Below are 25,019 nucleotides of genomic sequence, written 5' to 3' on the forward strand. Positions count from 1 at the left end.
GACGGGGAACCCCTGAAGAGAGCGGACAGTGTGGTATACTGAGAAATAAGGTCAGTTCCCAGGGACCCAGGGAAGGAGAGTCATGGAGTCAGAGCCTGGGTGTTTGGATTCAGGGGAGAGGAGGGCAATTGGGGTGTAGGGAAGGTGAATTTCGTGCCACCAGAACCATGGAGTACTGGAGGACCTGGGTTTTATGTCCTGCCACGCTGGCTGGATTCTGGGCATGGGTCGGGGTCCGGTCGGCTCAGGGCTCAGCCTCAGACCCGGAAAGGTCGGTCCAGGTGCCAGCTTCCGAATGAGCCTTTCATTGGCCTCCTCCCTGGCCTCCTCCGCCCCGCTGACCTCTGCCCCTTCCGCCGAGCCGTCTGATTGGCTGCCCCTCGTCCCCCTGGCGCCTCATTGGCTCTCCTCCCTCGCCCTCCAGCCCTGCTCCTGCACGGGTCTCCATCTCCCGGCAGAAGGCGCAGCCATGAATCCGTTATTCGGCCCCAACCTCTTCCTCCTCCAGCAGGAGCAGCAAGGCCTGGCCGGGCCGCTGGGGGACCCCGTGGGAAGCGACCACTTGGCCGGCGGCGGGGACGTGCCCCCGGCGCCGCTCGCCCGGGCCGGCTCGGCTTCCTACTCGCCGCCCGGGCCGGGCCCGGCGCCCCCCGCCGCCATGGCGCTCCGCAACGACCTGGGCTCCAACATCAACGTGCTCAAGACCCTGAACCTCCGCTTCCGCTGCTTCCTGGCCAAGGTGCACGAGTTGGAGCGCCGCAACCGGCTGCTGGAGAAGCAGCTGCAGCAGGCGCTGGAGGAGGGTAAGCAGGGCCGGCGGGGCCTGGCTCGCCGAGACCAGGCCGTGCAGACCGGCTTCGTCAGCCCCGTCAGACCCCTGGGGCTGCCCCTGGGCGCCCGGCCGGCTGCCGTCTGCACCCCGTCGGCGCGGGTGCTGGGCTCGCCCGCGCGCTCGCCGGCAGGCCCCCTCGCGCCCTCCGCGGCCTGCCACCCGGCTCCCTCCACCTCCACCTCCGCCTCCTCTGCCTCCTCCTCGTCGGCCCGCTTCATGCCCGGCACCATCTGGTCCTTCTCTCACGCCCGCCGGCTCGGGCCGGGACTGGAGCCCACTTTGGTGCAAGGGCCTGGCCTGTCGTGGGTGCACCCCGACGGGGTGGGCGTCCAGATCGACACCATCACCCCCGAGATCCGCGCTCTCTACAACGTGCTGGCTAAAGTGAAGCGCGAGCGGGACGAGTACAAGCGGAGGTAGGGATCGGGAAGGTGGGGAGGGGGCTCAGCTCACGCCACACTGGGGCCGGGGCTAGGTGTGCGTACAGGAGCCGAGAGCAGCTGGGGCCCAAGAATCAGGGAGGAGTCAGTATGAGTAAAGTTCCTGCTGTGTAAGGAGGAGCTTGGAAGTCCACAGAAGGAATTGGATACCCGGAGACTAGAATCCCTAGAGAATGCAGAAGTCGAGACTCGTGACCGGAAGGAGGCGTCTAGGAGCCGAATACTGCGGGGAACACTTGTTTTTCATCTAGGCTGCAGTGTTTGGAGGACTGTGTTAACTGGGGGTTTTGTGATGTGTAAAAGGGACATGGGTCGGAGAGGCCACATCCGGGCTACTGCTTAATCCCCCAGTCTCAGCCCTCGGAGCGACTTTGTGATATAGGCTCCACATTACTGATCAAAAGTTAGAGGCAAAGGTTGTAGTTTTAATTTGGGAGTCGAAGGGCAATGAGAAGGGGGTTGGAGAGGGGCTGCACCTTGCAGTAGGTGATCCTGCCTCTGCCCAGCGTTTCCCAAAACGGCGTCCGAGGGAGCAGCACGGCTGCTCTGGTTCCATCCAAACCAGAATGCTGTGGGGACCTTAGGGCATTTCTGGGAGTGGGTCAGAAAAGGAGGGAGGCGGGAAGAAGGAGTAAAGGGAATTCCCTAGGGAAAGGGGAAGGGCCTATGTAGTTGGCCCAGGGCTAGCCTTGGAAGCTGGGGGATCTGAAAGTGCAGAGCTGAAGGCGGAGGAAGTGTGAAGAGGGCAGCAAGGACCCGAGTAGGAGAAGGCTGGGAACATGGACACACCACACCTTTGACACAAGGCAGCTGGGGCAGGCCGGGTGGCTCTGAAGATGAGGAGTTGGTTTACTGCAGGGAGCCCTGCGGGGTAGCGCAAGGCGCCAGGGGAGGGGATGCGACGCAGGAGTGCTGGCTGCATCCAGGTGGATCCCCTAGACGGCTGATAACCATGCTGTTAGGACAGCAGCCTGAGCACAGCCAGCACTTCGTACACTGTGCCTGGGACGCCATGGTTGAAGACGGAGGAGGTGACAGGTCGGAAAGAGGCTTAGCCTTCAGGTTTAACCTCTTAATGAGCTACTCTGACCCCTTGTGGGCAGGCCTGGGAATTACCCTTGCAGCCCAGTGGAGCAGAGATTTGTGTCTGGTGGGGATTGGCTGAATGCTCAGGCAAATGCCTGCTGGGTCGGGTTGGGGGTCGGGGGCGAACTTCAGGGATCTGTAACCCGCCAGAGTCTAGCAGATCACAGATCAGCAGGCTTGCTGAGGTGGAGTCCTGTCCTCACGCTGGCTGGCTTCCTTCCTTGGTTGTAGTCCATGACTGAAGTGTCTTTGGGAGTCTCAGTTATCCTAAAACCATCATTCAGATGCCACCCAGAACCATCCTGCCCCAGCCACTGCAGGAGTTAATTAACGCCGTCAGCAGTGGAACATGGACAGTTCTGGAATACATCCATAACCACAGGAACAACTGCTGTTGTGGGGGTGTTCTGTTTCTAACCGGAAGAGTATTTGTCCTTGGTCCAGCTGTCCAGGGCAGCAAAGGGTTATTCCTCGGGGGCTGATGAGCTCATAGCTCTGCAGCACTCCGCTGTGCAGAGGGCCTCACGGCCAGACGTGGGTGGTACGTGATACTGGTAGTCAACTCATTCTTCCACCCCAGATCCCCTGCCCTTGGTCTCTTCTCTTCATAGCAAAGCTAGCTCCCGTCTGTAGCCTGGAAGACGTGGGCATAGTATGAGCACTAAACTGGGAAGGAGCTGAGGCCTCCTGGTTCTGGGTTCAGCTCCCCTGCCTTGTGCGACCTTGGGTGGATCTCTTTTTCCTGGTCTCAGTTTTTCCGACATAGGAGTGGCCCCTGCTTCCTCACTTCACTCAGGGAGACCGTTTATTTGGAAGAAAGATGTTTGCTCAATGTAGAATACGTGGAAATTGCTCAACGTCTACCCATGTTTAAAGAACCTTGCGAGGGAGACCAGATTTAAATAGAGGTCAAAACGAACCCATTCGTGGGAATGTCTGGCTGGAGTACAAATAGAATTCTAGTGAGCTTCCAGATGGTTTATTTTCAGATTTTTTGTTTGTTTGTTTGAGATTTTATTAATCTTAAGCCATACCTAACTTCCTTAAGTTTCTACCTGGAACAGTTGAGTTCACTGTCCTGCCCTCCCTGATGCATCTTCCACAGGGTTTTGGTCCCCTTGTCTGTCTCGCTTGCTTCCTCCAGGGATGCATGGACCCCAGGGGCATCAGGGTACTGCATCCCCTGCCCTCACGCTGTAGACGAAGAAACCAAGGCCCAGAAAGATAAATGTCTTCTTTAAGAAAATACATAACCTGACACTGCTGGGGCACCTCGCTGGCCCCAACTGTCTGAATGAGAATGCCAGAGCGAGGGGAGGGGCTGGGTGGGGAGCCAGGAAGACGGGAGGGGAGCTGGGCTGCTTTCTCCCGGCCCAGCCCAGCCGCCAGGAGGGGCGGCCACGGTGAGGTCGAGGAGTTATTATTAGGAACACTGCAGTGCGGAGGAACGGGAGGGCTAGGAGAGATGGGCCTGGAGGAGGAGCCCGGGGAAGAGAGCTGAGAGGCACCTGGGAACAGAGATGGAGGGGAGGGGAGGGGAAGACCAAATCCTGGGCCTGCGGAGTGTGTTCTCCATGCTGCTTCCTAACCACCTTTCTGGCGTTGAGGTTTCTCCCCTGGTGCAGTTGCCCTCCTTTCTCAGCCTGGAGGAAGCCTTTCCAGGATGGGGGAGAAGTGCTGGGCTATGTCAGTGGGGTCTGAGGAGTCCCGCTGTTCCAGCCAACCTTGCGGGGCCCTGAAATCAATCCTAAGCAGGGGTGTTGCCCCCGCCGCTGCCCTCCTGCCTGTGTGAGGAGGAGGGGGACGCACCGGCCAGCTCCCAGCCTTGGCCAGGAGCGCCTTCTAGCCTCCTCGTGGTCTTAGGCTCTGCATGCGGGGGCCCAGGAGGTCCTGCCGCTAGTTCTTACCCACCACGGTTTCCCTCTCCCTCTGGGTGTGGGTGCTCAGTGATCCCAGGCTCCTGCCCGCATCCTGGCCCCTCTCTGCGGCTCACCCGGGGCCTCTGGGTGGGCAGTTTCTGGAGCTTGTGGGGATGGACTTCAAGCATCTCCTCGCAGGCTCCTGACCACCTTTGCTGATGCCGTATGTGTCCTGCAGCTGCTTTTACAGGATTAATGGTACCACAGGAGGCAGGGCAGCGGGCTAGACGAGCTCTGTTCTGGTGCAGGCAGCAGGCGGGAGCCCGGATCTGAGGACTGGAGGTGGGAGACCGGGCCGGGTGGTGTGGGCAGAAGGAGGGGGACGAGGCCAGCCGGACAGCTGGTCGGGCTGGGCCCTGCGAGGGACCAGAGCAGCCGCAGTTGCTCTTAAATGGTGCGAGGCCGGAGGTTCCGGGAAGGCAGCTGGTGAGCTGGGAGCTGGCGGGGAGCCTGGAGCCACACGTTTCTGCCCGGCTCCTCCCGTCTGGGGAAGCAGACCCGGGGCCGGGGCCTGAGCCTGAGCCAGACGGGCGGGGGGCGGAGAGCGGAGGCGGGAGGACCCCGCACCCAGGCGCTGGCCCTTCGCTGTCTGCAGGTGGGAAGAGGAGTACGTGGTGAGGCTGCAGCTGCAGGAGCGCGTGAACGAGCTCCAGGAGGTGAGGGCCGCCCTGCCCCGCCTCGTCCCACCTTCCCCTGCCCGCCGCCCGCAGGCAGTGCGGCTCACGCCGGGTTTCTCCCGACCGTAGGAGGCCCAGGAGGCTGACGCCTGCCAGGAGGAGCTGGCCCTGAAGGTGGAGCAGCTGAAGGCCGAGCTGGTGGTCTTCAAGGGGCTCATGAGCAACGTGAGTGCCGCCGCGTCACCCCTCGTCCCTACCCGCCGGGGCGAGGCTGCCTGAGGCCAGGGAGCCGGCCTTTTTAGTTGCACCCAATTCACTGACCCTCCCCCCAGCGTATGTGCTTCCATTTCTTTTCCGCTTGCCCACCCCTAACTCCGGAGAAGAAGAGACAGCGGAAGTCCCCGTGGCCTCCATTGTTCCTCAGGGTGGTTTGCTCGCAGTGTGGCCCTGGGTGAAGTCCTGACACTCTGCCTTCGTATCTGGGTCTGTGGAGTGGGGTAGTAAAGCACGCGCTTTGCAGTCTGGTTCGAAGGTTGTGATGCACTGAGTTAGGACAGCGGTGCTCGTTCAGCGTCAGCTGATGTCACCATTGCGATACTTCTCCACTCTCATAGCCCCTGGTGGTCAGCCAGTCAGTGTCTCTTGTAGCCTGAGTTCCAGGAGGGAGCCCCCTGCATGTCCCAGCCACTGGGCCGTGCCCTTCGGGGGCCCCGTCTGGCCGGGGAGCCAGCTGTCCTGGGCAGAGTGCTGGAGGGGCACCCAGGAAAAGGGGTGCCTTCTGCTGGGAGGGGCCGTGTGTCTGGGAGGATGAGGGGACATTGCCGGGCCCTGAGGACCCCCTCACCGCCCTCCGTGCTCCCCGCACAGAACCTGTCCGACCTGGACACGAAGATCCAGGAGAAGGCCATGAAGGTGGACATGGACATCTGCCGCCGCATCGACATCACCGCCAAGCTCTGTGACTTGGCCCAGCAGCGCAACTGCGAGGACATGATCAAGATGTTCCAGGTGAGGGCGAGGGGCGCCTGGGTCCGGCCCCCGCCCCGTCCCACCGCCTGGTGTCCGCGCCCGAGCTCTGTAGGGGGGCGCGGGGCCGCGAGAGCCCGGTCCTCCGCGGGAGCTGGGCCCGGCCCCTTCTCGGAGAGCTTAGCGCGGCAGCCGGGCCCTGGCGGGACGAGGCTGGGGGTGAGGGACAACCTCTGGAGAGGAGTTTGGAGCGGTCTCTAACGCCGTCTCTCCCCTCCCCTCTCTCTCCCGTCTGCCTCCTCGCCTCTCTGCCTTTCATCTTCTCTTGCTTCCTCCACAGAAGAAGCTGGTTAGTTCTGCTCTCACGCAAGCTTCCTGCGTCCCCGGCCCATTTCTCAGCTCCCCAGGCCTCCTGACCCGCAGGGCTCTCAGCGCAGACCCCTCCCCTCTATCCGGCTGCTCTGCTCCCTTCTTTATCTCCCACCCCTCCTTCCCTCTCCCCGCTTCTCCCTCCCTCTACCCCCTTCTATCCCTCTCCCCATTCTCTCTTCCTCTCCCCCCTTCTCTCTCCCTCTCCCCCTTGTATGCCTCTCCCCCTTCTCTCTCCCTCTTCCCCCTTCTCTCTCCCTCTCCCCCTTCTATGCCTCTCCCCCTTCTCTCTCCCTCTCCCCCCTTCTCTCTCCCTCTCCCCCCTTCTCTCTCCCTCTCCCCCCTTCTCTCTCCCTCTCCCCCTTCTATGCCTCTCCCCCTTCTCTCTCCCTCTCCCCCTTCTATGCCTCTCCCCCTTCTCTCTCCCTCTCCCCCTTCTACGCCTCTCCCCCTTCTCTCTCCCTCTTCCCCCTTCTCCCCCCTCTCCCCCCTTCTCTCTCCCTCTCCCCCTTCTCTCTCCCTCTCCCCCTTTTATGCCTCTCCCCCTTCTCTCCCCCTCTCCCCCCTTCTCTCCCCCTCTCCCCCTTCTATCCCTCTCCCCGCCTTCGCTCTCCTTCTCCCCTTCTATCCCTCTCCCCTTCTCTCTCCCTCTCCCCCTTCTCTCTCCCTCTCCCCCTTTATCCCTCTCCCCCTTCTATCCCTCTCCCCACTTCTCTCTCCCTCTCCCCCTTCTCTCTCCCTCTCCCCCCTTCTCTCTCCCTCTCCCCCTTCTCTCTCCCTCTCCCCCCTTCTATCCCTCTCCCCCTTCTCTATCCCTCTCCCCCTTCTATCCCTCTCCCCCTTCTCTCTCCCTCTCCCCCCTTCTATCCCTCTCCGCCCTTCTCTCTCCCTCTCCGCCCTTCTCTCTCCCTCTCCCCCCTTCTCTCTCCCCTTCTCTCTCCCTCTCCCCCCTTCTATCCCTCTTCCCCTTCTATCCCTCTCCCCCCTTCTCTCTCCCTCTCCCCTTCTATCCCTCTCCCCTTCTCTCTCTCCCCCCACTTCTCTCCCCTCTGTTCTCCCCCCCACCTGTTCTCCCCCCACCTGTTCTCTCGCCCTCCACCTGTTCTCTCTCCCCCCACCTGTTCTCTCCCCCCCACCTGTTCTCTCCCCCCCACCTGTTCTCTCCCCCCCACCTGTTCTGTCTCTCCCCCCCCACCTGTTCTCTCCCCTCCCCCCACCTGTTCTCTCCCTCTCTCTCATTCTTCTGCCTCCAGTTCTCTCTCTCCCTTTGCCCTCTGGCTTCCAGATCTGGATGTGTGACTCAGGTTCTGCTTTGTCAACTCCGTGTCTCCCTCCTCCTTGCAGCCTGAAAGTTTCCTCTCAGTTCAGTCATTTCACTAGAAGACTTTTTTTAGAAAAGAAATCCTCTGGGCCATTATGCACATCTTACTGTGGTCGAGGCCAGCCATTTCCCCCTTATCTTACTGCTCTGTTTTCTCTGTTTCTTGTCTGTCTTCCTCCTAGTCTGCAGCCCCGTCCCCATCTGTGTCTGTCTGCCTGTCTCGGTGACGCTGGTGTTTCTGTTCCGTCTTGTAACTGTGTCTTCTCTCTGTCTGCCCCCCCTTCCCGCTGGTCCATGCTTCCCTCCCCTGCCGGCGCCCACGCCCTTCTCCTCATGCACCCGGCCTCGTCTCTGTAGTCTCTGCACTTGTCTCCCATTAAGGTCCCGTCCATGGGGGGGCGGAAGCGGGAGCGCAAGGCTGCCGTCGAGGAGGACACCTCCCTGTCAGAGAGTGACGGGCCCTGCCACCCCGACGGGGACGAGGAGGAGAGCACGGCCCTCAGCATCAACGAGGAGATGCAGCGCATGCTGAACCAGCTGTGAGTCCCGCAGGCCCCTCGCCGCCCCGCCCCCGAGGCCGGAGCCCCGCCCAGCAGCCCCTCCCTGCCGCCCGCCCTGACGCCGGGGCTCCCTGTCTCTAGGAGGGAGTATGATTTTGAGGACGACTGTGACAGCCTGACTTGGGAGGAGACCGAGGAGACCCTGCTGCTCTGGGAGGACTTCTCGGGCTATGCCTTGGCTGCTGCAGAGGCCCCGGGAGAGGTAACCGCCCTCCCGGCCGCAGGGTCCCGGCTCCTCCTCTCCGGGCGCCAGGCCGTCTCCTCCCCGCCCACCGTCCATGCCGTGCTCTGTCTTCCCTTTGTGGCCACCCTCCGTCACCTGCTTCTCCCTGGTCCTTTGTCCTCGTCCCCTCTCTCTCCGGCTTCCTTTAACCTGACTCACTCTCTCCCTCGCCTTGCCCTGTGGTGCCCCGTCCCACCCCTCCCATCTGGCCTCCCCCTGCTTCCCTTTCCTCTCCAGCAGCCGGAAGACAGTTTGGAGAAGGTGATTAAAGATACTGAGTCCCTGTTCAAAACCCGGGAGAAAGAATATCAGGAAACCATTGACCAGATAGAGGTAAGGCCGTGCGCTGAAGCCGAGGGGCCCAGGCTCCCGGTGGGTCGCAGGTGCAATGGCCTCACCCCTGCGGGACCCCAGACACCAGGGCCTCCCCATTTCTTCCTGACGGGGGCGGAGTGATCTCCCCACTGTAGCACCTCCGGTGGGTCCTTAAGACCTCAGGCTGGGGAGGGAGGCCGACAGATGTGGGTTCAAACCTCAGCTCTGTCACTTACTTCCACTCTAACTTTTAACAGGCCTCTTTTCTCTGAGCATGCTTCTTTATTTATAAAGTGGGGTTCTTACTAATACCTCCCTCAGGGTTGTTTGAAGGTCAAGTGAAGTAAGGCCCAGGCAGAGCGTGGGGCAGCGTCTGTCTCGTCGTCAGCACAGCATATGGTCGTTGCTTTATCATCATTGCTGTTATTATTGTTAGTGCTGTGGTGAAGTCCACTCGGATGGACTTGAACTTTGCTGCTGTCGCGGCTCAACCTTTGAGCCAATGGGGAAACCTCCATTCTTATTCCCTAGCCTTGAGGAACCTTCTAGAGATGCGAGTGGAACTGGTGCTTCAACTTAAACTCTAGGCCTCTAGGGGCGGCGGGAAGGATTTGTGGCACCTGGGAGGAGGGCCTGTGGGACGAGGCTTGCGTGCGCGTGCGATTCTCGTGAGCCCTCCTGCCCGAGCGAGCGTGAGAGGGTCCTTGCCATGCACTCTGACTTGGGGATGAGGCTGGGGGCCTCTCTCCGAGCCCACTGCCCTCACAGCGGCAGTGGAAGTTGAGGAATTATTTTCCTACATCCTCGTTCCCCCAGCGCACATTAGCCGGCCCTGCTCCTTTCAGCAAAACCTGCTTTCATTTTTTTTGCCCGGGCAGACAGGTGCTCACTTTTAAAGGCACTGCTGGGAACTTCCCTGGCAGTCACATGGTTAAGACTCCACACTTCCACTGCAGGGGGCGCGGGTTCGCCCCCAGTTCGATCCCCCCCGCAAGTCCCACATGGCATGTGGCCAAAAAAAAAAGAAAAGAAAGACACAGCCAGCTGTGCGCCACTAGCTGAGGAGCTGGGAGGGGGAACTGCACTCCGCTCTCCCGTTTACACCATCCCACTGTCCTCCTCCTCCCTACGCCTAGAATGGCATGATGGGAGGTGTCAGCGGCGCGGACACGGTGGTGGTGGCTGCAGTGTTGCTCCTGGACATCCAAATGGGACACCTGAGGTCCCTTCAACTCAGTGACCTTTGATCTCTCAGGGGCCCTGGGATGGAGGCAAGGACCATTTCCACCACTGGATGGTGAGACCAAGGCCCAGGTGGAGGGTGGGCGGGAATTCTTTCCCCCACCCCTTCCCCTCCATCTGCTCCCAGCCTCACCCCTCCGCCCTGCCCCGCTGCCAGCGTGCACGGGGTTTGCAGTGTGGCTTTTGGGGTCGTCTCCTTCCTGCAGCCCTGCTCTGAGGGGCTGTGTAGAGACTGGTGGCCGTCCTAGCCTCGTATTCTCCTGGAATATGTTTGGTTCGTTCCCTTGTTCCCTGCCCCGCTGAGCGATGGGCTCCAGAGCCCACCCCTCCTCTTTAATACCGGGGGGCTCTCCTGAGGTGTAGGGATTGGGGTGTAGGTGGCAGCCAGTCTGGACAAGAGCTGGCGGCACCGTATTTCCCTCCTGGACTGAACAGTCAGTGCGTCCTGCCCCTGCACATGCTCTTGCTGCTGGGCCCCGGCTGGGATCCCAGCTCTGGAACCAAGGCTGGAGTTGGAGCCGTGCTCACTAGGGCTTCTGATCCACCTGGGCTGCCGTCTCTGTGTCTGGCTCTGTGACTATTTTCTTTTCTCTCCGAGTTTCGCATCCTCTCTGCCCAGTTCAGACCGTTCACAGGTGGCTTCCCGCCCTTTCTCTTTGCTCTCAAGCAGTCAAGCACGTCACCTCCGAGCAGTTTCTCTGCCTCCCCTTGTGCCCAGAACAGAGAGAGGCAGCACACTGTCTGTGGCCAGATCTTTCACCGCCTCTGCGCCTGGCTCTCAGCTCTACCTCTGAGCCTGTGGCGCAGAGGCGGGGTCTGGGAGGGAGACTGCGTGCCCTCGACTCTGGGCCACACGTCATGTCACGCATGACGTGTCTTGAGTCGGGCTACATCTCAGAGCCCGTCGGACATTCAGCGAGGCAGGCAGTCCTTCCGTTCATCTCTGAAAAGGACTTACAAGTGAGAAAAGCAATGAGAGGAAATAGGTGGTAAGAGAGCAGAGTGCCTTTCAACAGGGCCCAGCCGGCCTCTGGGCCATGAGTCTCGTGGACGCTGCTTGAAGTTAACTAATGACTGCCGTCGAGGTGTGGGGTGTGCACGCAGGGATGAGTAGGCCCCGTGGCCAGCCCTGCCAGGAGCTCCCAGCTTGCAGAGGGGGACAGGCTGGGGGGACAGCGCTGTGTGGGGAGTGAGGACTGGAGCAGGCCCCGGGGGGGCCCCAGGAAGGGGCAAGGTCATCCCCACGTGCTGCCCACGCACTCAGGAACATCCGTTCCTCACGGCTCTCGTTGGGAGTCTGTTCCGAGAGTGCAGGCCCAGAGCAGATCGCTTAGTGAAAGCCTCTGTGGGAGAGACTCCCGGGGAAACTAGAAGGAATGATGGGGTATCGGGCACCTTCTGCCTTGAGCTGGTTTAGTTTAAAATCTGAGTCCTTCACTTCCACTACGGCTGCCTGTGCCCCGCCCGGGGTGCTTGGCAGTTAGCCTCCGGGGGGCGGGGGACAGGCCCTGCTGACCCGGCGGCCCTGCCCTGCCCCCGCCACAGCTGGAGCTGGCCACGGCCAAGAATGACATGAACCGGCACCTGCACGAGTACATGGAGATGTGCAGCATGAAGCGGGGCCTGGACGTGCAGATGGAGACCTGCCGCCGGCTCATCACCCAGTCCGGGGACCGGTAAGGGCCCCCCGGGCACAGGCGGGAGGGGACAGTACCCAGCGCCCCTCACTGGGGAGCCCTGAGACCCTCCGGCAGTGACTCAGGCCCGTCTTGCCGTGGGGCTGCCCGTTGGAGATCGCCTGGTCTGCTCGCCCCAGCCCGGCAGCTCCCTCCCCCTCGGCAGTTGTCCATCCGTGGTTGGACTGCCGAAACCTCCCGATGCGGTTCCCCTGGTTAGAAAGGCAGCTAAAGACTGACAGGGAGCACAAGGGGCAGACTTTTATCTAAAGTCAGCGCCACAATTTGTGCCTTTGACCCTGCGTAAGTTTTTAAAAATCGCAAAACTACTTCATAGACGTGAAGCTGGGGCCACAGAGCCGGTGCCCTCCGGCTCCGGCGGCGTCTCATACTGTGACCTCAGATACTTCTGAACTCAGCCTCTCCGGGTCCCCAAGTTAAAGTGGGGACCGTTTCTTACCCCCTTCCCCCCTCCCTTGCCCTGCATCCGCCCTTGCCCTGTGGTCCTCCTGCCCTGCCTGAGATGCTGCCTGCCAGGGGATCAGGCCAGGGGTGGCGGGCGTGCCGGCCTTGTCAGGACTCCTCCCGCCCCGAGGTTACAGCTGACCCGCCCCGAGGTTACAGCTGACGCTCTTTTCTAGAAAGTCTCCTGCTTTCACTGCGGCCCCGCTTAGCGACCTGCCGCCCCCGCCGCCACCAAGCGAGGCTGAGGACTCCGATCGCGATGTCTCATCCGACGGCGCCGTGAGATAGGGGCCTCCTCGGCCCGCTGGGACTCACCGAGGCAGGGGGCTGGGTGGTTCCCAGAAGGGAACGCGTTTGTCCTGCAGCACCGAGCCCGGCCCCGGCCACGGGGTGCTCCTCCCCAGCCTCCCCCCTTGGTCCTTGGCCTCTCTAGGGGTCTGGGGTGTCTGGAGCGAGGCTTGGCCTGCCCTTCCCGGGCGACCCCCTGCACAGCCGGCTCCCCTGCCTTCCTGCGTGGGTGAATGCTACTTCCCATCTTTAACACGCTGCCCGAGCGCTCGTGGCCCCTCACCTCCCCACTGAGTAAGGAACATGATGGATTGTCCTTCCTGCCGTCCCTGTGGCCTCGAGCCAGCTGGCCGTCTTGATTCTGTACTGGTGCTAACTGGCGTGGGCACTGGTATGAGGGGGATTAGGCTGGACGTTCTGTGGCTCGTGCACCAGAGAGGGCTTCCCTCCGTGTCACAAGCGGAGGGAGCGGGCCTGGGCAGGGCGCTCTGTCCTCCCTCTTGTCCGAGTGCTCACGGCCGTGCCGGCCGACAGCAGTGACGTGGCTGTGAGCCTTCCCTGGTGGAGGTGCCGCACGTCGCAGGGGCCCTAGTGCGTCCGGTGCCGGCGGCTTCTGGGTCTGACCGGGTGCGGCGTCAGTGTCGTGGAGGGAGACAGAAGCCCCTGCTTGTTTCCCAGTCACCGCCCGGTGACAGAAAGGTGAAGCTGTGTGTGGGGGGGGGCGTGTGTGTGCACACGAGCATGTATGGGCGCATGTGCCCTCAGGGTCCCAGTTTCTTCAAGCATCAGCTGCAGGTGTGTCTCCTCCGTGTCTGTCACACACTGAGACCAACCGGCTGAGTGAGATGTCCTGGACTCGGAAAAGCTTGGTGAACTGGGGCTACGAGACCGAGGGTCCCTCGTCGTCGCCGCCTGAGGCGGGCTGGGCTGAGCCGATGTTTGTGTGGAATCTAATGACAATGAAACTGGCGACTGTTGATTGATTGAACACGTCTGTGTCACTGTTTCCAGCACTTTCTGGTCTGGTGGTGGTTATACAGTCCTCTGCACAGAGTGCGCTAGTTATCACTTTAAAAACATGCAGGTGCAAGGCAGGTGCGGAGATTATAAGTAACCTGCCCAAGGTAACGGTGCCTCGAGTGGCACGGCCGCGGCCTCAGCCCTGGTTCCCGGCACCAGCTCTGTGCTTCTACCGCCAAAGCCACGTGCATCCACAGGTGACAGATGACATGGGAGCAAAGCCATCCCCACCCTTCCCATGGACCAGCCTACTGTAACCCCTCCGGTGACACTAGGGCACCCACCCAGCTGCACTGCTGGTGATCACCGGGGCACTGAGACTTGCAGCCACTGGGCAGAGCTGGGGTCTGCACCCGGCAGGCTGGCCGTGCTCCATGCTGCTGCAGAGGTCAGCCAACTGGTCAGAGGCCAGGCACACTCTGCCCTGACTTCCTGTGCCAGTGTCACCCTCGGGGAGCTGCAGACAGAACGGCATCTGGATACGTGGAGCCAGGCCATTCCTGGGCTCAGCCACAGCCATCTGGAGCACAGCGAGTCCCCGTGGCACCCAAAGGCCTCAGAGAGGAATCAAGGTGACCTGAGGACACGTGGCTCTTCAGGGGAGCAGTGTCCGCCCTGGGGCGGGGCTCCTGCCTGGTTGGGTGGTCTCAGCAAGATGTAGTTCTCCTTGGCCCCAGCCCAGCTCCCGTCCCCTTTATCCGAGACCCTGGAGCAAGACAGAACAGTAGCCTGGGTGCAGTGTACTTTATTGATGGTACATGACAAGGTAGGGCTCCCTAAGCCCCTCCTCCTCCCCTTCCTCAGGGGGTCTGGGATGGAAACCGCATGGAGGTCGGGAGATTCTCAAGTGTGTTGGAGGACGGAGTTGGGGCAAGGACTCCCCAGCAGCGGAGGACCTCTCTCTTCCTCTTGTGTTCCTGCTGGGGCTGGTGGTCCAGGGACTCTTACTCCTTGGAGGCCATGTGGACCATGAGGTCCACCACCCTGTTGCTGTAGCCAAATTCATTGTCGTACCTGGAAGAAGAGGGAGTTAAGGGTTGTTTTCCCGAGTCGGCCGCCAGGGGGCAGCAGACTCAGTCCCACTCTGGCGCACCAACTCCCACACCACCCCAGCCACACACCAGGAAATGAGCTTGACAAAGTGGTCGTTGAGGGCGATGCCAGCCCCAGCATCGAAGGTAGAAGAGTGGGTGTCACTGTTGAAGTCACAGGAGACAACCTAGGGAGGGAGAGGGCCAAGAATAGAACCCAGTCTTGCTCACTGGGGCCACGTGGACACCAAGTTCCCTGACCCGTCAGTACCTGGTCCTCAGTGTAGCCCAGGATGCCCTTGAGGGGCCCTTCGGACGCTTGCTTCACCACCTTCTTGATGTCCTCGTATTTGGCCTGAGGACGTAAACACAGGCGGTCATTCAAGCTCCAGTCTTGCAAGCCCCAGCCCACCAAGGCTGCTCCAGCCGGAACTTACAGGTTTCTCCAGGCGGCAGGTCAGATCCACGACGGACACGTTGGGAGTGGGGACGCGGAAAGCCATGCCAGTGAGCTTCCTGTAGACACAAGGAAGCAGAGTCGGCACCAGGCGTCCCGGATCCCCGGGTCCCCAGGGCAGAAAAGCAGCAGCGAGTCTCACCCGTTCAGCTCAGGGATGACCTTGCCCACAGCCTTGGCAGCACCAGTGGAAGCAGGGATGATGTTCTGGGCAGCGCCTCGGCCATCACGCCACAGCTTCCCAGAGGGGCCATCCACGGTCTTCTGGGTGGCAGTGATGGCATGGACCGTCGTCTGGAGACAGGAGGGGGCGTGAAGGCCCTGCCTAGTGCTCACCATGCCACCCCTTCCCCCTCCCTCCTACTGGGGGAAGAAGTGACCTGAGCAGATCCCTTGGAACCCCGGATGCCCCTCAGCCCCTCAGCCCCACAGCCCAGGGCCATGCTCTGGGAGGGAGAAGGGTCCCACCCTGGGTGTGGACTGAATGTGCCCTGGCAAGCCCCGCATCACTCATACCATGAGTCCCTCCACGATGCCGAAGTGGTCATGGATGACCTTGGCCAGGGGGGCCAAGCAGTTGGTGGTGCAGGAGGCATTGCTGGAAAGAGGGAGGCAGGTCAGGGGCACGCCCCTCGCGTAACACGCAGTGCGGATCTGCCCACTTCTCCGCATGCTCACCTGACGATCTTGAGGTGGTTGTCATACTTCTCATGGTTCACGCCCATGACGAACATGGGGGCATCGGCGGAAGGGGCAGAGATGATGACCCTCTTGGCTCCACCCTTCAAGTGAGCCTGCGGCAGAGGAGCACTTACAAACCCAGGCTCCCCCTTCCCGGCCTAGGTCCGCCCCACCCAATCTTCCTGGCACACCAAAGCCCGGGGTCCCCTCCTCTCCCGCCTCCCTGTGGCTCACCCCGGCCTTCTCCATGGTGGTGAAGACGCCGGTGGACTCCACCACGTACTCAGCGCCAGCATCACCCCATTTGATGTTGGCGGGATCTCGCCTACAAGGGAAGACAGGACAAAGCTCAGGGCCATGGGCTGCCACGGACCCAAGGAGGTCACCCCATTCCAGCACCTCCTCCAAGGCAAACTTCTTCCTGTTCCGTCTCCCACACTTACTCCTGGAAGATGGTGATGGCCTTTCCATTGACGACAAGCTTCCCGTTCTCAGCCTTGACTGTGCCATGGAACTTGCCGTGGGTGGAATCATACTGGAACATGTAGACCTGGGGGGACGAGGGAGGGCATCAGGGGGCCGCGCCTCAGCTGGGCTCTGCTCCCCGCCACCGGCACGGGTGGCACTCACCATGTAGTGAAGGTCAATGAAGGGGTCATTGATGGCGACAATGTCCACTTTGCCAGAGTTAAAAGCAGCCCTGGTGACCAGGCGCCCAATACGGCCAAATCTGAGGGGGACAACAGGTGAGAAGCCATGAGAAGGGAGGAGAGAGTCCTCCTGGGTATGCAAGCGGCCCCAGGCCCACTCACCCTCGTTCAGAGGGAAGAGGATGCCACTTTGCTACCACCAGAAAAGTCCCAGGAGAGCTCACTCCACCTTCCTAAGCAACTCTGCCAGGCCAGCCTGGCTTCCCAGCACGGCCACAAAGTAAAGGCTCACATCCTGCCCAAGAGGTGATTAGGCTCAAAGACTTGCCCACCCATCTGAAATCTGTTGAGGAGCGACAGGGTAGGGTGGTGCGCTGCTGCTGCCACCTACAGTCTGGGCACGTGACAGGCACATGGCACTCATCTGACTGTAAATGCTTGTTCCTGCCTGGCCCAGCTTCGGGCTACACCCTCTAGAGAGCAAAGACCTGTACACTCAGCATCACCAAGCTCAAAGGGCAAGAGCAAAGGTCAGAAGTGAACTGGCCAGGGGAAACCCACCCCCCCTTCCCCAAGGCCCTCCTACAAAAGGGAAAGAGGGAAAAGGAATGGTTTCTCAACCCCTAATCCCAGCACTCCGATTTGCTTAGTACTTGTCCTTCCTAGCTCTTTCCCAAAAACCAGGAGTGGGAGCAACAGACGTTTGGGTGTGGGGAGGGCAGGGGGAGGAGGTGGAAAAGAGCAGAAGCCCAGGACCCCAGCTGCAGAAAGGTCAGGCAGCTATATTTAACCCCAGCTTAGGGTGGAGTGGGGATCTGGTTTCTGGAAGACGGGATGGGGAGAAGGGCAGGATGCCTGAGGCTCACAGACACCTAATCCCTCCTGGTGACCTTTACAGCCTGGCCCTTAGGGTTGGGTCACCTCTACGCATGGATGGAAGAAATAAGCTTCGAGGAGAGCCGCTGTGAAGACAGGGGCTGCAGCTCCGGGAGCCATTTTGTGGTGGAAAATTTCTAAGTACCCATGACTCAGCTCCCCCAGCATGGCGCCAAGCCACGGCTACCACACCTCTACGGAAAAAGGAAAGGAAAAAAACCCCAACACAACACAAGGCCACCCCCATAAACCCACGTTTTTGATTCATCAGATAACCATCTAGGAAAAGCGTCCTATCATCCCTGGGGGGAAATGTGGCTAGCGGTTTAAGGGATGGTCAGAGTTGAGGTCTAGTTGAACAAGAACGGGAAAGCCTGGCCTCACCTGGCTTAAGGGATAAAGGCGACTCCACCCCACGAGACAGGCGTAGGAGGGTCACTTATAGGCAAGGAAGGAGGAAGGCTGAAGGGCTAAGGAAGGTTTCCTAACGGGCGGTTCATTCATTTCCTTCCTAGTTGCAACATGGCGGCTGGTTACCGCAGATGACCAACAGCCCCCACCCCCCCGCCCCCAGCTGGTTCTGCGCGCAGCTGTGCCTCCTGCATCCCGGGGCTGCGCCCGGCCGGGGGCACGGGCTGCAGGTGGGGGACCGGCTCCTCCCCAGCACGTGACCGCGAAGGGCGCGAAATGAAAGAAAGGGCCCGAGCTGGAAGATTAGAGGATGGGTCCACATCAAGAATCGGAGACTCCTGGGTATCTGCCGCAGGCGGAGTGGAAGGCTCCGCAGAGGCGGAGTTAACAGGAGGCGCAACAGCCGGGGATGGGGGACACGAGGCCTTGCGAGGGCCTCCTCCAGGTCTGAGCACCGACCTTGAGCTCTCCTTGGGGGGCGGTACGACCACCCCCATCCAGGTCCCCCACGCGCTGGCAGAGACCCGGTAGGGCAAGACCCACAGACGCAATTCGGTGGGGAGCGCAGGACTTACTGCCTCACCCCGCGCCACCCCGCAACTCACCCGTTCACTCCGACCTTCACCATCTTGTCTCCGGGACGCAGCTGCAGACAGAGGGAGGTGAGCATTAGAACGCGCGGCGAAGCGGTTGGAGTCCGGCGCTGCCCTCCCCGCCCCTCCCCCAGGCCTCCATCCCGGACCTGCGCTTCCGCACGTCCTTCCTCCCGCCCCTGCAATGCGGGGGCCCCGCGACCCGGACCCCGGCCTCCTCAGCCGCACCCCCGGCCCGCGCACACCCCTTGTCCCTTTCGGGGCCATCCCCGAGCCCTTTGTGGACCCTCTACGCCAGGCTTTACCTGGCACTGCACACAACACACGGCTGCCTGTCGAACGGGTAGGAGCAGAGAGCGCAGGGGAAAGCTGCAGGCGGAATTTATAGGGCAGGGGAGGGGCGGGGGCGTGGTGACGCACGCCCGCCTAGCCCAGTCCCAGCCCCCGGGTGCGGAGGCATGAGCTACGTGCGCCCGTAAAGTCGCGAGTAGTCGGCCCCCCGCTTCTTTTGGACCAGCCTGGTTCTTCAAATGTGCAGGCACCGCGCGTGTGGGCTGAGGGAGAGGGGGAGGGGACCGAGACTGGCCCAAAGGAGGAGGGGACCGGTGATGGTGCTTGGCGGGGATTGGGGGCGGGGGGTTACTGCGGGATTCTGTGGACTCGGGGCCGTGGGCCCTGGTGAGAACTGAGGGATGCTGCACGGATGTAACGGGAGAACTTGGGGAGCCGGTTAGATAGGGAATTGGACCCGGAGCCAGGGACGGCTCGCGGCTGCAGGGTCCCCCTTCCTCCTCCTCCCCGCCCCCGCTCCCCTACTTTCAAAGGCTGAGAGGCGGGAAGGCTGAGGAACTTCTCGAGGCTCTTCGGTAGTGACACTGGAACAGCAGAGGAAAAGGCTCGGGAGGGGCCTCCCGCAGGACCCTGCCCAGTCCTCCTTCCCCCTCCCCCTCCCCCTCCCCCCCTCCAACGGCCCGGATTCTGGGCCGGGGGCCGGGGCTGGGCCCTGGGCTGTGGGGACCTGGAGAGGAAGGAGGCTCCGGAGGAGGCATGAGGGGGAGGGGTCTGCACTGAAGGTCACGATGTCCTGCGGCGCAGGCAGCCTGGAGACCTGAGAATCGAGGCAGACAAACCAGGCCCTGTGCGCACCAGCTGCTCTCCCCTAGGCCCGGGCTGGGGCCCCGGGGCGGGATAGCATCGCTGCTGGGGGCTGGCCCGGTAGAGGGCCGGAGGCCTCCCACAAATTCTCTCCTGGGAAGCCTGAGGTGAGGGCTGTGCCGCCCCGGCTGGAAGACAATGCCTCTTTCACCCTGTCCAGCCCGTCCAGCCCTGGGCCGAGAGCAGGACGCTAGGGCGGAAGTCCCTCCCCATCCTGGGACGTGCAGGCCAGCCCGGCAGCCAGGGCCTCCCCTTCACTGGCTGCGTCCAGGGGATGTTGGGGGCAGGGTGAGGAGTCCAGAAGAGGAAAAATATTGGGAGGTCTTGGGCATATGGTGGGAACAGGCCCCCAGCCCCTTCCCACACGTGATGTGGAGGAAGGGATCCATTCCTCTCCAAGACCCGTCAGTCAGAAGCTGGCACTGTGCTGGGTTTGTAAGCTGAGGATGGAGGAAGGGCTGGTTCTGAGGACTTGAAGGGTTGAGGATTTAGAGGGGGGTGGGGTGGGATGGACATTGCCCATCAGCAGGTGCTGGGGGACAGAATTGGGGCCTCTTTGCTGGCCCAGCGTAACCTGAGACCAGCCCCCTTTTCCAGCTGAAAAGCCTGTGGCTAAGTTTAGCCCCGCACGGTGACAACCTTTGCTTAAAAGGCAGAGAGCACTGCCCTGCACCCCGACTCCAGCCCGTCCCTTGCCTTTCTGGGACTGCCCTCCCTCTTGGGGCCCCAGACCCAAGGCTGGCTGTGGCTGGCAGCCATCTGCATGGCCCATGGCCAGACTTCTGCAGGAGCAGGAAGAGCAGGGCCACGGGGCAGCTAATGGTGGGGGAGGCGGGAAGCGCCGCACTGAGGGGTCTGCTGGGTAAGTGGAGGGGAGACGCCACCTCCTCAGGCTCCACCAGGACGGCAGCGCCTTCCCTGACAAGGGCCTTAGGAGCCCCTCCACCCTCCTGTGCTACCCAAAGCACGTCCCCCTTTGCCGCGTGCTTGTCATTTCTCATTACTGTCCTTTGCTGAAAAGGGAGCTCAGTGCTCCGAGAGCACGACTGACTGATGCAGTGTGCTGTTGTCATGACAGCAAAGACACCACTGTAGCCATGACAGCAGCCTCACTGCCTCCAGTTCAGGTGATTCAGCAGAGAGGAACTGGGGAGTAGGAGGGGGTGGACGGGGCCTGCATCTGAGGGGCTGACTTGCTGCAGACCCTGTAACGTGGTGAGGAATCCCTGGCAGACAGTCCCCAGAGACACTGTCTAGAGCTGACGGGGAATCATGACCTGATCTCCCATCAGCCTGGCCAGGTCAGTCACCTGTCTTTAGAGATGGGGTCAGGGGCACGAGTCGGGGTGAGGGCAGGACAGAAGCCAGCCCTTGCTGGAGAGGAGGGTTTCTCAACTTCAGCTTCACTGACATTTTGGGCCGGAGCATTTTCTGTGGTGGGGTCTGTCCTGTGCATTGTAGGATATTTAGCAACACCCTGGCCTCAGCCCCCTAGCTGCTGGTAGCACCCCTCCCTGCTGGGTTGTGACCACAAAAATAGTCTCTAGATGTTGCCAACTGTCCCCTGCAGGGCAAAATTGCCCCCAGATTGAGAAGTGCGGATCTGGAGTCTAGACGCTGCCTAATTCTGCACAGCGGAGCAATCCTGCCACGCGTGCAGGGTGGGGAGGTCGAGAGGGAAAGATGAGGCACTGAGGGGGCGTGAAACTCAGCAGATGCTGGACGGGCCCCAGACTCCTGGGCTCATCATCTTCTGGATCAATAACCCTCTATCTGCTGCCTGCCTCTGGGCTAACGGGAAAGGTGAAACAAAGATGAGCTTAGGAAAAACCTCTAAAAGTATATAAAAACGTTTATTCATTGGAAAACTAGGAAACTGGCAAATGTATATTCCAAGGAAAGCAGCTCAACTCAGTTCAGTTAGGCTAGTTTAAGAGCAAAGCCGTCTGTTACAAAGACCATTTATGCATTAAAAAAAACAAGGAGACAGGCAAACAAGTATTTTACAAGGGGAACGGAATTCAAGGTCACTCCACAAGACACCAGCACAGCAGGGTTGGGAACAGGCAAGGCTGCCCCTAGGACCTGTGCCTGTGAGCAGATGCTCGGCGGCGGATGGGGGTGGTTTTCTTGGGTGTCTCATCTTCTGTCATCTCTGCTAACGGTTCTATTCAAAGAATTGGGGGAATAAGAAAAAGCTGAGTCACAAAGATGGTGAAACATAGGTCTCAGAGAACAAATGGGACAGTCCCAGGCCACACTGCACAGGGAGGAAGAGGACCTTGGGGGCAGGGGGCCTATGCAGCAGGACCCCATCAAAGCCAGCCTCCCCCCCGCCCCCCCGAGCTATGCTTCTTCTGGGCTCGGTGTGGAAGGAAGCACCGTACCTTCCTCGCTGGACTCATCACTTGAGAAGACGATTCTGAGTTTCTTTCTTGAAACTTGCCGCTGGGTGTCTGGATGCCATCGGGTAGTACGGCGGGGCTCAGGTGTGACAAAGTCACTGTGTGACGCTGCAGAAGCCAGACGCCGGTGTCTAGAGACTAGAAAAGGCAGAGGCATGAGTCCAAAAAGGAAAGACAAAAGGAACCTCTATCTGAGAGGAGGGCCCCGCCTGGTCTGTCCCGCGAGGGGCTGCCTCACGTACCAGCAGGCTGTTTCCTGGCTGATGGGGCTCTCTGGCTACCCGCTTGGCCAATCTCAAGTTCCTCTATTGCATCCAAACCTCTGGTGTGACAGGCCCGAAGCTTCTGCTCGAATTCATCTATTACAGCCTGGAGGCAAAAAGAGGTGAAAAGCAGGCCTGGAAATATAGTTATTTCTATGATTAAAAAGAAACAAGTTGGGGCTTCCCTGGTGGTGCAGTGGTTAAGAATCTGCCTGGGGGCTTCCCTGGTGGCGCAGTGGTTGAGAGTCCGCCTGCCGATGCAGGGGACACGGCTTCATGCCCTGGTCCGGGAAGATCCCACATGCCGTGGAATGGCTGGGCCCATGAGCCATGGCCGCTGAGCCTGTGCGTCCGCAACGGGAGAGGCCACAACAGTGAGAGGCCCGCGAAAAAGAATCTGCCTGCCAATGCAGGGGACAGGGTTCAAGCCCTGGTCCGGGAAGATCCCACATGCCGCGGAACAACTAAGTCCATGTGCCACAACTACTGAGTCTGCACTCTAGAGCCTGTGAGCCACAACTACTGAAGCCCGCACACCTAGAGCCCAGGCTCCGCAACAAGAGAAGCCACCGCAATGAGAAGCCCACGCACTGCAACGAAGAGCAGCCCCCGCTCGCCGCAACTAGAGAAAGCCCACGCACAGCAACGAAGACCCAACGCAGCCAAAAAAAAAAAAAAAAAAAAAACAAGTCCGTGAAAAGACATGGAGGAACCTTAAACGCATATCACTGGATGAAAGAACACAGCTGAGAGAAGCATATACCGTGTGGGTGCGATGATATGACACCCTGCGAAAGGCGAAGCTGTGGCAACAGTAAACAGACCAGTGGCTGCCAGGGCTTCGGGGAGGTGGGGTGAACAGGGGAGCAGAGGATGCTCAGAGCAGGGAATCTACTCTGAATGTCGCACAGCAGTGGGCACAGGTCACAATACATTCTAAACCCTCAGCGCGCACATCACCGAGAGTGAACCCTCCCGGAAACCACGCTCTCTGGGCGATGGTGATGTGTCCAGGCAGGTTCATGGATGTCCTGCTCTAGCCTCTGGCGGGGATGCGGGTAACCGGGGAGGCTGTGAGGCTGTGCCTGCCTGGGGGCAGGGGGCACATGGGGGAACTCTGTATTTTACTCAATTTTGCTTTGAACCTGAAACTGCCCTCAGTAAAGTCTACTAAAGAAAAGAAAAAAGAGAAACAAAGAATCAGGAATTGGAGACAGAAAGATCTGGTCTCAGGTCACTCTGGTTACTTGGTTGCAATCAGCTGGGGCTAAGTCAGAAATCCAGAGCCTCAGAACAGCGGAATGAACTGCGGCTGGAATGCGGGCGGGCACCGCTCACCTTGCCCTCGGGCTTGGCTCCACGCCGCAACTTGCCCACAGCGGACAAAAAGGCGCTGAAGATGGACTCGTCTGACAGTTTATCTCCAAAGCAGTCGAAGTTTTCCAGCATCTTGCGGAGACCCCGCTCTGTGAGGGGCAGCTGTGACACGCAGTAGGCCAGGTCCCGGTACTGGCGCTCGGTCCTGCGGGCGGGATGGCTCTGTGAGGAGCAGTGGGACCCAGGAGGGAAAGGCCTCCTTCCTCATCAGCCTCCCACAGCCCCGGGGAGGCCCCTGGGTGGGAGGGCTCTTTCCCTCTCGCCACAAAGAGCCCTCAAGGCAGGCAGCGTACTGGGCCGTGCGGAACCGCTGACATAGCTTCTCCACCAGGCTCTCGGTCTGCTTGTCCTTGGTGATGTAGCAAAGGAGCTGCCTGCAGGAGGGGAGATGCGGATGTGCCGTCTCTGGGGGCAGCTCCGAACCCACCCACTGCCAACACCAACCCCGTACCCTCCCCAGCACCAGCCTTCTGTCATCCTCCTGACTCCGTAGCAGGCTCTTCTCTGCCGCAGCCCAGGCCCGGGCCGGTACCTCCAGCCCTCTCTCACGCCTCAGGGAAGGGCCCACCCCACCCTCCTGAGGAATTTCACTGTGACGCAATTTATAACAAAAGCAGCTGCTGTCCAGTGTCAGGACTTTTGCCTTATTGAATCTTTTCAAGAACTAATAAAGGGGAAGTATTTCTGGCCTCATTTTACACAGGAGGAACAGGCACAGAGAGGTGGTTATTGCTGAAGTCCACAGGCTAAAGAGTAGCAGAGCCAGAAATCACATACAGGTTTGTCTGATTCCTAAGGCTGCTCTACAATGGAAAACGTGCCCCAAGGCCCAGGGAACTGTACTTCATGATGGTGTGGAAAGGCTCCTCCTCCACTCCTCCCTCAGGGGCTGACAGGCGGCTGATGATATCTGGAAGGAGGTTATAGATCGCATTGCCCTGTGAGAGAGACAGAGTCATATCAAAGAGACGAGGTGACCTGCATGTTCCCCCAGCAGCAAGCTCTAAGCTGCCCCCCACCTCTCACCTTGTGGGAGAGCTCGTTGAAGAAGTTCTTGGCCAGGGCAGCGATCTGAGGGGCAGGGTCGATGAGCAGCACGGCCATCTCGCTCACCTGCCCCTTCACCTTCACCATGTCCTTCAGGATCAGGTGGGTCATCACCAGCCCGGCTGTTTTCCGCACTTGCTGAGCGGGGTCCCGGAGACTAAGAATGAAATCCGAGTCATTAGGACCAAGACCATGGGCTAAAGCTGACGCTGGCAGACAGGCCCTCAGTAGGACTCTATGGCCTCTTCCTAGTGCCATTCTAGAAGCAGTTAGGGGATGTTTAGAGTTGAAAGCTGGGTTTGGGGAAAGAGGCCAAGGCTGTAACCAAGGCTTTAGAGAAGAAACATCAATCCCTTTGGGGCCACACTCAGCCAGGGCCTGCACAGATGTTCAAGGGAACATTAAAGACCAGGGCACAGTTTTGGGGATTCTCACACTGACTTCACCACAGCCTCCAGGGCTGGCAGGGACGGCGAAGGTGCTGTGAGGTGTCCCTCACCGAGCATACAGATGAGGTGTCCAGGGGTCCACCAGGTTGGGGAAGCGGATGGCCAGATCCCCAGTAGCAATCATGAGGTTAGATCGAACGATGGGGAGCGAAGACTTTTCTAGCATGGTGAACAGAAGACGAAGCTGGGAGTCACAGAAAGTGGCACTAGGGGCAAAGAGAGGATCATCAGGGAAACCATACCATCCCCCATCCTCCTGGAGAAGGTGATGCCCACCCCAAGGCC

At 60.4% G+C, this 25,019-nt stretch overlaps 3 protein-coding genes across 7 annotated transcripts in view; 1 reads left to right on the forward strand and 2 right to left on the reverse strand.

Moving 5' to 3' along the window:
- Positions 1–98: 98 nt before the first annotated feature.
- IFFO1 (intermediate filament family orphan 1) lies at positions 99–13,907 on the forward strand. Of its 4 annotated transcripts, none has more exons than XM_079936458.1 (9): positions 99–1,248; positions 4,873–4,933; positions 5,024–5,119; positions 5,762–5,902; positions 7,908–8,089; positions 8,192–8,312; positions 8,571–8,666; positions 11,436–11,566; positions 12,208–13,907. In XM_079936458.1, the coding sequence occupies exons 1-9, from the start codon at positions 194–196 to the stop codon at positions 12,317–12,319; spliced, it is 1,995 nt and encodes a 664-aa protein (XP_079792584.1). In that variant the 5' UTR covers positions 99–193; the 3' UTR covers positions 12,320–13,907. The 4 variants fall into 4 exon arrangements, with proteins under 4 accessions (XP_079792584.1, XP_079792581.1, XP_079792583.1 ...); XM_079936455.1 differs by having other exon boundaries at positions 7,932–8,089; XM_079936457.1 differs by having other exon boundaries at positions 7,932–8,089; positions 12,212–13,907.
- A 153-nt stretch (positions 13,908–14,060) lies between these two features.
- GAPDH (glyceraldehyde-3-phosphate dehydrogenase) lies at positions 14,061–18,449 on the reverse strand. The gene is made up of 12 exons (XM_079936491.1): positions 18,344–18,449; positions 18,051–18,091; positions 16,139–16,238; positions 15,952–16,058; positions 15,743–15,833; positions 15,506–15,621; positions 15,344–15,425; positions 14,970–15,121; positions 14,808–14,886; positions 14,642–14,725; positions 14,461–14,558; positions 14,061–14,353 (listed from the first exon to the last, which is right to left on the reverse strand). Exons 2-12 carry the CDS (start codon positions 18,071–18,073, stop codon positions 14,284–14,286), a joined length of 1,002 nt encoding a protein of 333 aa, XP_079792617.1. The 5' UTR covers positions 18,074–18,091; positions 18,344–18,449; the 3' UTR covers positions 14,061–14,283.
- Positions 18,450–21,074: 2,625 nt separating this feature from the next.
- Positions 21,075–25,019, reverse strand: part of NCAPD2 (non-SMC condensin I complex subunit D2) — a 28,480-nt gene continuing 24,535 nt past the window's right edge. For both annotated transcript variants that reach the window (XM_079936514.1, XM_079936515.1), the window contains 8 exons: positions 24,785–24,940; positions 24,265–24,442; positions 24,082–24,176; positions 23,532–23,612; positions 23,200–23,383; positions 21,841–21,967; positions 21,581–21,736; positions 21,075–21,360 (listed from right to left, as the gene is read on the reverse strand). In XM_079936514.1, coding sequence (XP_079792640.1) covers positions 21,272–21,360; positions 21,581–21,736; positions 21,841–21,967; positions 23,200–23,383; positions 23,532–23,612; positions 24,082–24,176; positions 24,265–24,442; positions 24,785–24,940 — 1,066 coding nt within the window. In that variant the 3' untranslated portion in view covers positions 21,075–21,271. The remainder of the gene's footprint in view (positions 21,361–21,580; positions 21,737–21,840; positions 21,968–23,199; positions 23,384–23,531; positions 23,613–24,081; positions 24,177–24,264; positions 24,443–24,784; positions 24,941–25,019) is intronic.

This window comes from Stenella coeruleoalba, assembly GCF_951394435.1.
Source record: "Stenella coeruleoalba genome assembly, chromosome: 11".
Lineage (NCBI taxonomy): Eukaryota > Metazoa > Chordata > Mammalia > Artiodactyla > Delphinidae > Stenella > Stenella coeruleoalba.

Bases quoted from the DNA above. Each gene is read 5' to 3' on its own strand.
- GAPDH (XM_079936491.1), bottom strand. From the start codon at position 18,073: ATGGTGAAGGTCGGAGTGAACGG. The intron at 14,559-14,641 runs GTACTGACGGGT...CTCCCTCCCTAG, and splicing joins TGGGCTACACTGAGGACCAG to GTTGTCTCCTGTGACTTCAA. The intron at 14,354-14,460 runs GTGTGTGGCTGG...CTCTTCTTCCAG, and splicing joins TTTGTCAAGCTCATTTCCTG to GTACGACAATGAATTTGGCT.
- IFFO1 (XM_079936458.1), top strand. From the start codon at position 194: ATGTCCTGCCACGCTGGCTGGATTCTGGGCATGGGTCGGGGTCCGGTC. The intron at 5,120-5,761 runs GTGAGTGCCGCC...CTCCCCGCACAG, and splicing joins TCAAGGGGCTCATGAGCAAC to AACCTGTCCGACCTGGACAC. The intron at 8,667-11,435 runs GTAAGGCCGTGC...CCCCCGCCACAG, and splicing joins AAACCATTGACCAGATAGAG to CTGGAGCTGGCCACGGCCAA.